We start from the raw sequence: 11,985 nt of genomic DNA, 5'->3' as shown, positions 1-11,985 counted from the left end.
CTACAGAAATAAGCCAGCAACTATTCCAGCTTTGGAAGACAACATTTCCGAAGAAATTCGGGCTATTCCGGACGAAAAGCTCGAAAAAGTTGCCCAAAATTGGACTTTCCGAATGGACCACCTAAGACGCAGCCGCGGTCAACATTTAAATGAAATTATCTTCAAAAAGTAAATGTCATGGACCAATCTAACATTTCAAATAAAGAACCGATGAGATTTTGCAAATTTTATGCGTTTTTTTAAAAAAAAAAGTTATCAAGCTCTTAACAAATCACCCTTTACTATTTATAATGGATTATTAGAGAAAAGTAATCGTAAAAATATGGGTTTTTATCGGCTAAATTCGAACTTAATAGCCACCTTTAATACGATCATAAGGATCTAAAAAGATCTGTCCCTGGGACAATGCAATTCTTATCCGATTTACATGAAATTGAAAACCTAAAGGTATTATAGGACCTTAAACAAGTGAGCCTAATATTGTGTGTTTTGGCATAGCCCCCAATAGACCGATTTCCTAATTTGACTTCATGGGCTTCTCGACACCGCAATTTTATCCGATTTGTATGAAATTCAAAATATAGAGGTATTGTAGGTCCTCAAATAGGACGGCTATATATGGTATGTTTGGGTCCATGGTTTGGTATAGCTGCCATATAGACAGATCTCCCGATTTGACTTATTGGTCTTCTATAAATCGCAATTTGTATGCGATTTGCATGACATTCAAAATAGCTGTGCCGAATATGATGTGAATCGGACCATGTTTTGATATAGCCCCCATATATAGAACAATCATTTCGACCCGAGAACGGTCCCACCTTTAACGTTTCGAGCACAAAAATGTTGTTTGTGTAGAACTGACACAACCTGTCCTATTCCATCAAGCTTTAAACGGTATTCACATTGACAGTACACTTTCAAAATCCTTTTAGCCTTTTTAACATTATCCATTTCACAATTGAACAAAAAATTGATTGACTATTAGGAATATAAAGTTTTAATATTTTCCAAAAAGTTCCGATTTCATATTGTTTTGTTTTGTTTTGTTTTTTTTTTCATGATAATGAAAATTATTGCTCTAAATGTTGACCAATGTCATGACTAAAATTAACCATTAAAAATCTGTATGTACACATAGCAATTATCTATACAAAATTAATACTTTATAAAATAGTATATTCTAACAATTATAATGATGCAGCCTATCAATAGAAATATTTAATAAATTATAAATAATTATTACAGGTATTCTTCTCTTTTTTAATAAGAGGAAATAACAAAAATAAAAATAGAAATAAAACATAAATAACAAGATATTTACTAAATAAATAGTATGAGTATTAGCAAGCAGGAGAAGGAGACAGGCATGTATCGGTTACAATATGAATCAGTTCAGTCTTACACGCCTGGTAATTAATTAAATACTTTGGATGAGCTATAAAATATGGCAACATTGTTCCACATTTGAGGCCGTGGAACGTCTACGAGGGGTTATATTACTAAAATCATTGGTCTGAAAGACAAAAAAGAGAAAGTAAAACATAAAAAAGAATATTTTCTACCGTAAAGGTTAAATGTTATTAAAATGCTTTGACATTATATGGGTGGGGAGAATTATTTAAACGAAAATATAACCGAATAAAAAATGTATGATATCCACTAATGACATGGAAATATTATTCAAAATTTGTTTGGAAATAATTTTTACATCTCCATATTCAATAATATCCAAAAATTAGTTTTTATGCCGATAAGACCGTTCACTGTGGGGTTTCAAGCACGGTTGCCAAAAATGGTAGATTTTTTTACTGTTTGGTAGAATTCTTGATGTATTGGTAGATTTTGTCAAATATTACTCTCCAACTAAGAGGTACCTCACAATTTTTCTATAGAAATAACATTTTGACAAAATTTTCTATAGATATAAAATTTTGACAAAAAATTCTAAAGAAATAAAATGTTGACAAAATTATCCATAGAAATAAATTTTGACAAAATTTTCTCTTGAAATGTTGACAAAACTTTCTCCAGAAATAAAATTTTGGCAAAATTTTCTATAGATATAAAATGTTGACAAAATTTTCTGTAGAAATATTTTTTTTTGTAGTTGTCATATAGTTGACCTTTTAATATAATTATTTGCAGAGTTTGTAAGGCTTGAGATCATGTTGTAATAAAACAAAATAAAATCTTAGTTTTTATAGTGTTTTATTTTTAATTCTTTCCAATATTTCGAACACCATTGTTGTCCGTCTTCAGAGAAATTAACTTTAACAAAAGAAATTAAACACAAATTAACCAAACAAAAAGGCAAAAGGCAAAATTTGACAAAATTTTCTATAGAAATAAAATTTTGACAAAAATTTCTATAGAAATTAAATTTTAGCAAAATTTTCTATAGAAATAAAAAAAAAAATTATAGAAATATAATTTTGACTAAATATTCTATAGAAATATAATTTTGGCTAAATTCTCTATAGAAATAAAATTTTGAAAAAATAAGATTTTTTTGATTGTTAGGTTAGGTTAAAGTGGCAGCCCGATTAAGATTCAGGCTCACTTAGACTATTCAGTCCATTGTGATAAATGTTTGGTAATATTTTCTCCAAATTTTGCTAGATTATTTATGGCTCGAGTGGCAACCGTGGTTTTAAGCCCGATATACTACACCTTGTATGCCGATAATGCAGTTATTCATGTATTTCAAATTATGACAAGAACAATCGAAAAAAACGCATCAGGGAATTTTCGCTAGCAAATATGGATAGCGGAATTTTTGCTAAAGCTGTCTACCATGTTTTTTTTTTTTGAAATATTATAAAAATTTAGAAATTAACTACTTCACAAAAATGATCGATATGAAATGTCCATATTTCTTAATTATGATAACTTTGGAGAGTAGCGAGTACTGCAATGAGTTACTAATTTTGTTTTTAGTCTTGTGAAGCAAATAATTCCGAAATATGTACGTATAGCAGTTCCATGACCATTGTTTGTTTATTGGTGTAATTAGCAATCATGACAAAATACGACAGATAATATCACTTCTACAAAAACAACACTTTTTTATTCTCTAAACTTTTAGGTTGAATACTTTTAAATTTGAGTAATTTTAAACTTACTAAAAAATATTCATTTGTTCAACTTTTGTCATATATTTACACTGCTAATACAATATATTTGTTGACTCTCTACTCTCTTCCAGAAAATAGGTTCCCTTATTTTACCGCATGATCTGCAGGGATAAATCCCTCCCGGTAGAAGGAGCGGTTAACCCAAACATTAAGTTCCTAATTGTCGTGGGGCAATCTCTTCTTTTTTATTGATTTTACAATGTTTTATTATTTATGTTTATTATTTTATTCTTTTATTTATTTTTTTTATTTATGATATTTTTCAACAGAACAAGGCAAGGGGTCCTCTCCAGATACCATAAAATTAAGTACCCTATGTGGATGAAGCCTGAATGCCCGCAAAGTCCTCTGTCTTTGGTTAGGTTAGGTTATGTGGCAGCCCGATGTATCAGGTTCACTTAGACTATTCAGTCCATTGTGATGCCACAGTGGTGAACTTCTCTCTCATCACTGAGTGCTGCCCTATTCCATGTTAAGCTCAATGACAAGGGACCTCCTTTTTATGGCCGAGTCCGAACGACGTTCCACATTCCAGTGAAACCACTTAGAGAAGCTTTGAAACCCTCAGAAATGTCACCAGCATTGCTGAGGTGGGATAATCCACCGCTGAAAAACTTTTTGGTGTTCGGTCGTAGTAGGAATCTAACCCACGACCTTGTGTATGCAAGGCGGGCAAGGTAACCATTGCACCACGGTGGCTCCCGTCCTCTGTCTTTGTGGGTCAAATAATTACGTATGTAATGTTATGTAAAATATTTCCTTTCACTTAACAAGTAAGGAAAGTCTAAAGTCGGGCGGGGCAGGCTATATTATACCCTGCACCACTTTGTAGATCTAAATTTTTGATACCATATCACATCCGTCAAATGTGTTGGCGGATATATATAAAGGTTTGTTCCAAATACATACATTTAAATATCACTCGATCTGGACCGAATTTGATAGACTTCTACAAAATATATAGACTCAAAATTTAAGTCGGCTAATGCACTAGGGTGGAAAAAAATATTGGAAACATTTAAATCTGAAGAAATTTTAAGGAAACTTCGCAAAAGTTTATTTATGATTTATCGCTCGATATATATGTATTACAAGTTTAGGAAACTTAGAGTCATTTTTACAACTTTTCGACTAAGCAGTGGCGATTTTACAAGGCAAATGTTGGTATTTTGACCATTTTTGTCGAAATCAGAAAAACATATATATGGGAGATATATCTAAATCTGAACCGATTTCAACCAAATTTGGCACACGTAGCAACAATCCTAATTCTATTCCCTGTGCAAAATTTCAACTAAATCGGAGTTAAAAATTGGCCTCTGTGGTCAAATGAGTGTAAATCGGTCGAAAGCTATATATGGGAGCTATATCTAAATCTGAACCGATTTCAACCAAATTTGGCACGCATAGCAACAATGCTAATTCTACTCCCTGTGCAAAATTTCAACTAAATCGGAGTTAAAAATTGGCCTCTGTGGTCATATGAGTGTAAATCGGGCGAAAGCTATATATGGGAGCTATATCTAAATCTGAACCGATTTCAACCAAATTTGGCACACGTAGCAACAATCCTAATTCTATTCCCTGTGCAACATTTCAACTAAATCGGAGTTAAAAATTGGCCTCTGTGGTCATATGAGTGTAAATCGGGCGAAAGCTATATATGGGAGATATATCTAAATCTGAACCGATTTCAACCAAATTTGGCACGCATAGCTACAATGCTAATTCTACTCCCTGTGCAAAATTTCAACTAAATCGGAGCAAAAAATTGGCCTCTGTGGTCATATGAGTGTAAATCGGCCGAAAGCTATATATTGGAGCTATATCTAAATCTGAACCGATTTCAACCAAATTTGGCACGCATAGCTACAATGCTAATTCTACTACCTGTGCAAAATTTCAACTAAATCGGAGCAAAAAATTGGCCTCTGTGGTCATATGAGTGTAAATCGGCCGAAAGCTATATATTGGAGCTATATCTAAATCTGAACCGATTTCAACCAAATTTGGCACGCATAGCTACAATGCTAATTCTACTCCCTGTACAAAATTTCAACCAAATTGGGGTAAAACTCTGGCTTCTGGGACCGTATTAGTCCATATCGGGCGAAAGATATATATGGGAGCTATATCTAAATCTGTACCGAATTCTTCCAAAATCAGTAGCTAAAACACATACTTGTGCCAAATTTAAAGTCGATTGGACCAAAACTGCGACCTAGACTTTGATTACAAAAATGTGTTCACGGACAGACGGACATGGCTATATCGACTCAGGAGCCCACCCTGAGCATTTTTGCCAAAGACACCATGGGTCTATCTCGTCTCCTTCTGGGTGTTGCAAACATATGCACTAACTTATAATACCCTGTTCCACAGTGTGGCGCAGGGCATAACAACTTCTAAATTCGCGAACAAATAGGCAATAGCAATTTGATCTTGCAGTAGGCTGGGATACAAATTACTTGTTCAAATAAATACTTACGGCCTCTTTCATGTAGCTCCGTTAGGCTTTAACTCCCAGTTAACAGGAAGTAAATTGCAAATATCTTCTCTCCGGTTAACTTTTACTGAAAATAATTTCAGCGGTTAATGTCCTAACTGTCATATGAAATATATAGGCAAGATGACAGATATGTCGATAGTACGGTTTAAAATTTCGTTAGCTAACGTAGCACTAACGGAGCTTCATGAAAATGGGGGTTAGTGATACAAATTACCCATGGATTGAGATTTAATTTCGAATCTAAAACATTTTCAATGATTGTTTATAAATTCATATATAATTTTGCATTTAATTTTTGTCACATAAGGTAAGTACTATGTTCAGTTTTCTAGCTGAAAACCAGATGGATGTCACGGTTACTTGTTTAAACCAATTAATTTAGAAATATAAAATGTTTTGCAATTAATGCCTAGAATCTTTTCCATCCGTAATTTGACAAGACTTGATAAAAATGTAATTGTTTTCATATATATTTTTTTACTTTTAATTTAGTGTTTTCGTGGAAAACTCGAAGATAGTACTCACCTATATAAATTACAGGCATAGAGAAATAGGACGTAAATTAACTATGGGAATGGGCCAAGACTTTTTTATTTTACCCTAAAATATTTAGAACTCAATTTTGAGGTTATGGCTTAAACTTAGAAAAATATGTCGTGCCACAACATTGGTATTATTAAAATGTAATTTAAAAAATTCTGGTGTTTTTTTTAAGATTTCTGGATTAGGTATTTTTTATTGCCCATTTTACTACATTTTTGTTTAGTCTGGAAAACTCAATCTTGTAATATGTAATACTTTTAATTTACATAGAGGTTTGGAATTGAGAGAGAAAAACAAACTAAATAATTTTTGTTTTCAATTTAATTTACCCATTTTGCAAGAATATCCTGAAAGAGATAAAAATGAAGAAAATTAAAACATAGGAATTTTTTATTAAAAATCAAATTTAAATTTACCTTAATATCTTCCATTTCTTCATCGGATGATGAATGTGATAGACCGTTATAGGTTTTAAAAGTAACATTTTTCATAAAATTTTTCAAAAAACTAGCACTCATTTGGCCAAACTTATATGGGACCACAGGATCAAAATCTCCATGACATTGGAATATCTAAAAAAAAAAAATCAAATAAGTCCAATATTCCCCATAATAGTCTGAAAGAAGACCTACTGGTATTTCATCAGAATTTGTCTTCAAACCAGGAAATTGTTTATGCAAGGGCAACCAACAAGATAGCGCCACAACACCTGCCAACGGTTTGTTATATGTCAAAGCCGAATATAAGGCTAAAGCTCCACCCTGGGAAAAACCACCTAGAACAATACGCTCGGCTGGTACACCTTTTTCAATCTCTGTATTGATCATGGTGTGTATGCTTGCAGAAGCATTTCTAATTCCTTCCTCATCTTCGGGCCCTGAGATGTCTAAGGTTTTGAGATCAAACCATGATGGCATGCGAAAGCCAGCATTCAAGGAAACTGGTTGTGTTGGGGCTGTAGGGCATACAACTTTCATGCATGCTGGTCTTATGGCAGCCAAAGCACTGCTCCAGCCATGACTGAAAAAGAAATGTTATAAGAATTTTTTGAATTATAAAGTAAAATTGTTTCCATTCTAGAAAGCTGCGAAAAATCTATCTTCTGGTACAAATTTTGAGAAAAACATCAGTTTGTGGCCCGATGTTAACTTATTATAATCCCCTTTAGGCAATAATTTTTCTATATATGAACTGTAATAAACCTTTAACATGGGAAAATTTAAGACAAAACGAAAAATTTAAACAAAATCAGGATTTCTAATTCAAATGATAAGAAATGAGTTATGCAAAAATTAAAAAAATGGGTTAAAAGGTAGAGAAACAAGGAATGTGGTAAAGATTTTTTTATTTTTAATTTTATTTTGTTATAGTAGAAAATTTTCTATTTAAATGTGTCTTGTTCATTTTTCATATATTGATAAATACATAAATAAATGTTCAGTTTTCAAGAAAATAAGATTATTTTCATGGTTACTTTTTTGAATCAATTAAATTAGAAGTATAAAATGTTTCGCAATCAATGCCTTGGATATGTTCCGTACATAATTTGACAAGACTTGATAAAAATATAAACGGCTTCATATGTATTTTTGTACTTTTAATTTAGTGTTTTTGTAACTGGAGAATTTACTTTGATTCGATTCAACACAGAAATAAGTATATAAATCATTCAAGTAATTTTTTAATTAAAATAAAAATCAATCATGAAAATTAATTGTATCAATTAGTTTTTTAATTGACGTTGTTCATTGATACCATCATTTCTGTGATTGAAGAAGTTTTAATTAAAAATGAATTGAATAAATTAATTTCGTGATTGAAAACAAAGAAATAGTTTTTTGCCTAATATATCTGAGGGCAATAAGTGCAAAATGGCATTAAGGAAATCTATCTATATCTGTCTCACAAAGCCATTTTTTTTTTGGTTTCCAAACTTGTCCGAAATTTCTTTTTATTAATGGGATAAGTTTTGTTAGTTTGTTATTTACGTAAAAAATAATTTTATCTTGTGACATTCATAAGTAAATAAACATTTTTATACCACCCACTTTCCACTAGGATGAGGATATGCTAACTTTGTCATTATGTTCGTAATCTCAGACCCCTTATTGGTACCAGACCTCATAGATATTCGGAAACGCAATTCTTAACCCTAAAGCATACAAATTTAAAATTAAAAAAAAAAACATTGTTCTCTTTGATAAGAAGTTCAAATACAAATTGAATTTAATTACGATATTATCTCACAGCCTGTTTTTGCATGTCGAACGAGATCTATAGATCGACTGAAATGTAACAAACAGCATTTTTAACCACAACTCAGCTGTCAATACATTTCAGTCGATCGATAGAGCTCGTTCGACATTCAGAAAAAGGATAACAATTTTTTCTTTATAAGAAAACTAAATTCTTGCGATTTGCGAAACCGAATATCGAAACATGGAGGTCCTTCGTCATTAAACTAAACATGGAAACGGACAGTACTCAGTGATAAGAGAGAAGTTCACCACAGTGAACTGTATAGTCTAAGTGAGCCTTAAATATAGGGCTGCCACTATACTTAACCAGTCCACTATCTGTTGAAATAACGCCAAGATTCGAACATAGCACGATAAAGCCAGAAATATGTTCGCTTTTCACGGTTACTTTATTAAAACAATTCAATATAATGCAGATAAATTGATTGATGCGCGATTTCTTGTTCCTTGAGATTTAATTTCATCTTCATTTCATTTTTATTGTGTACCTACACAACAAGATTAAATTTTATAATTACAGTGCAGGATTATAAATGTTAAAACATCTCCGACTTATAATAAATAAAGATAAAAAGGAAATACGTAAAAACTAAAATAAATAAAATAAAAATTAATATTAATAGAATAAAAAATATATATAGAAAACTACTTTTAATATTCATCGAGGGTATGCAATATCCCTTTCCCTAATAGCAGTCTTAATTGTGTCGTTAAACCATGGTTTAGCACTTGATTTTACTTTGACCCTCTTAATAGGCACAGTTGCGTTAAAGTTCACATATAGCATTTTGCAAAAAATTAAATTGCTGGTCAACAGAGATGAGTTCGTACATGTCATGCCAAACATAATCTGCAGTTCAATATAATTCAAATTATGGAAATCACGGTACGTGTATTCGATCTGATCCTTTTGAAGCTCAATTTTTTTAAACAGGAAAATAAGGTCATGTTTTGAGAAACAAGAAGCCGAAATCTGGTCGTCTAGAAGGACGTCAGACAAATTATTGACAAAGAACAAATCCAGAACAGTGTTAGAAGAGGATGAAAAATTTGTTGGATTCGTATTATTAGTTGTATATACCCTGTAGGAAGACTGGGGTCTAATGTCTCAAAGTCACCACTTTTGTCAACTATTATGGTGACATAGTCAACAAATTGTCTACACTTGGTAGACATTTTTGACAGCTGTAAAAAAAATATGAGCAAAAGAAATTTAAAAAGACTAGTGAAAAAACAATCGTATATAAATATCGCAAAAAAAACTTCGGAGAGGACAGTGAGCCTGTGCAGAGTTCGGAGGACATTTTATTGCATCTTTGAGGGATAGGACAAACAGAAATTAGAATTTTCGAGTTAAAATAGTGGTTAATCGAAACAGCATCAACCAGAAATTGGCCAGAGGAACTACTGGTTAATTTAAAGAAGGAAAACCTAGATATTTGCGGGTATGATAGGTAAAATCTGTTTAAGCAACGTATTATATTATATATTATTAATTTTTCTATTTTCATTCGTTATTTCTAGTTGTGCAGAATTGTCAGATAAATGTCACAAAATAAGAAAGCTGGAAGCGATGACAACGGGACAACTTGATCGATTTTTTGAACTAGCTATAGGACCCACATGTGATTCGATTTTATTGTATGTTAATCTTTTGCAAATACACAACATAAAAAATATAAATTAAATCAAAACACTAAACTTACTTTTACAAAAAAAAAATCCAAAAGTGTTGACTAAAGTAACGATAAAGTACTACTGACTCATTAGTTCCAATGTCTCCATATGGTCCCATAAGTACCATCTAGTCAGTAGTTCTATTGTCAGTAGTGGATTTTCAATGACAAGCATATGTTAAATGTCTATAGCAAAATATATTGTGTGGGGTATACTTTGTCAGTAGTACTGGTGACATAGTCAATAGTGATTCACTACAGTTTCACTATTGACATTTCCTACAGGGTAACCTCATAGCTAACATATTTCGGCAAGACTTTACAGGAATATGTTTGTTTTCATTTATAATTTTGATTATTTCAGAATAAAGTGATTTTCAACTCGAATGCCGTACACGGTTCCCACCTATATTAGAAATTTGAAATTTTACACAAGTTTTTGTTTATGTAGCTTGGGTTGTAGTTGCAGGCCCCGTCATTAGTTTCAGCTGCAAATCTCGTCTGATCTGGTTAAATTTTGGTATATCATTTGATACGTAATTTCTTGTCGGTCTATATATAGCCTCCATATACTCCGATTCCCAGATTTGACTTCTTCTCTAACTATCACGGTTCATACCGCTCCACAACAAAATATAGTCCCTATAAAAACCTATCCATACCTAAAGTGGTTTATGTAGGACAAAAATCTGGGATTTGTATATCTAATCTTACAATCTTAAGGTGAGTACTATGTTCGGTTTTTTCACCAAAACACTAAAATAAAAGTACAAATATGTTTATGAAGACGGTTATATTTTGATCGAGTCTTGCCAAATAATGGATGGAAAAGATCCAAGGAATTGATTGCAAATAATTTTATATTTCTAATTTAGTTAATTAAAAAAGTAACCGTGAAAACAAGCTGGTTTTCAGCTTGAAAACTGAACATAGTACTCAGCTTTAAGCTGTTACTGTCTATAGTATAATTTTTGTTTTTAGATCCATTGTGGATAATACATAAGATTCGTCCTGGATACATGTGTTTTCAGTTCTATATCATAATATATATTTCAGTTTTGATAATATATATATATTTTATGTAATAAAACAAAACGATATTAAACATACCCGGTATCTCCAAGACCATGCATAAAAATTAACTGCAAATACAATACAAGAGAAGAAACCACATAGGCGTAATGAGGAGAATGAGTGCGAAGAATGTCAAATGTGTCATTGGAAAATTCAATAACTTACCGTTGCGGTGTGCTTTGCTGTAGCCTCTACAATTACGGTTCCAAGCGACATCTTTAAAATTTATCGCTATAACTTAAAAAAGATTAAACTGTGTGTTATGTGACGTTGTTGTATTTCTTTTTCTTTTTTCTCTATTTCCAGGTACACCACAACTGACCGCTGAGTTGGATGGCTGATAAGTGCGTTTAGCTCCAACAAATTCGTATGATCAAAATGTAACAAAGTTTACACCACAACCTGGGAGGAATAACTGTAACGATATATGTAAATACATTTTTTTCTTTTATAAAAATAAAAATCAATGGGTCCTTAAAAATATTTTCCAACTACCCCTCCACACATCATAATAAGGATATGAAGAACTATCACCACAAAACTCCAAGGAAAACTTACGTAACTACATACCATGAAGGTAAAAACACACTATTCTAAACTATTTGTAAATTTAGATAATTATATAGATGAATAACTTGCCTTATAATTAATTTTCCGATATAATTATTGCCATCAGCTGTTTACTAGTGTTGGAAAAGTAGCAAGTATTTGATTACTACTCGTTACTTACTAATTTTTTGAGTACTCGTTATAATTAAATGTGTACTCAATATATTCAATACTATCCC

At 31.8% G+C, this 11,985-nt stretch overlaps 1 protein-coding gene across 3 annotated transcripts; it reads right to left on the bottom strand.

The window, feature by feature from the left end:
• Nucleotides 1-1,162: 1,162 nt before the first annotated feature.
• On the bottom strand, nucleotides 1,163-11,985 carry Apt1 (Acyl-protein thioesterase 1). 3 transcript variants are annotated; one of them, XM_075308448.1, is made up of 7 exons: nucleotides 11,837-11,985; nucleotides 11,363-11,612; nucleotides 11,234-11,265; nucleotides 6,822-7,209; nucleotides 6,606-6,761; nucleotides 6,519-6,536; nucleotides 1,163-1,516 (listed from the first exon to the last, which is right to left on the bottom strand). In XM_075308448.1, exons 2-7 carry the CDS (start codon nucleotides 11,411-11,413, stop codon nucleotides 1,439-1,441), a joined length of 723 nt encoding a protein of 240 aa, XP_075164563.1. In that variant the 5' UTR covers nucleotides 11,414-11,612; nucleotides 11,837-11,985; the 3' UTR covers nucleotides 1,163-1,438. The 3 variants fall into 3 exon arrangements, with proteins under 3 accessions (XP_075164563.1, XP_075164561.1, XP_075164562.1); XM_075308446.1 differs by having other exon boundaries at nucleotides 11,756-11,878; XM_075308447.1 differs by having other exon boundaries at nucleotides 11,768-11,875.

Source organism: Haematobia irritans, chromosome 4 (assembly GCF_050003625.1).
Source record: "Haematobia irritans isolate KBUSLIRL chromosome 4, ASM5000362v1, whole genome shotgun sequence".
In the NCBI taxonomy this organism is placed as follows: domain Eukaryota; kingdom Metazoa; phylum Arthropoda; class Insecta; order Diptera; family Muscidae; genus Haematobia; species Haematobia irritans.
This window is presented reverse-complemented; position numbering and strand designations above follow the sequence as displayed.

What these genes read in the sequence shown, in the direction of transcription:
- Apt1 (XM_075308448.1), bottom strand. Translation starts at nt 11,413, where the DNA reads ATGTCGCTTGGAACCGTAATTGTAGAGGCTACAGCAAAGCACACCGCA. An exon ending in CATGGTCTTGGAGATACCGG is followed by an intron (nt 7,210 to 11,233) that starts GTATGTTTAATA and finishes TTTCTTTTTCAG; the next exon opens with TCATGGCTGGAGCAGTGCTT. An exon ending in CAAATTCTGATGAAATACCA is followed by an intron (nt 6,762 to 6,821) that starts GTAGGTCTTCTT and finishes TTTTTTTTTTAG; the next exon opens with ATATTCCAATGTCATGGAGA.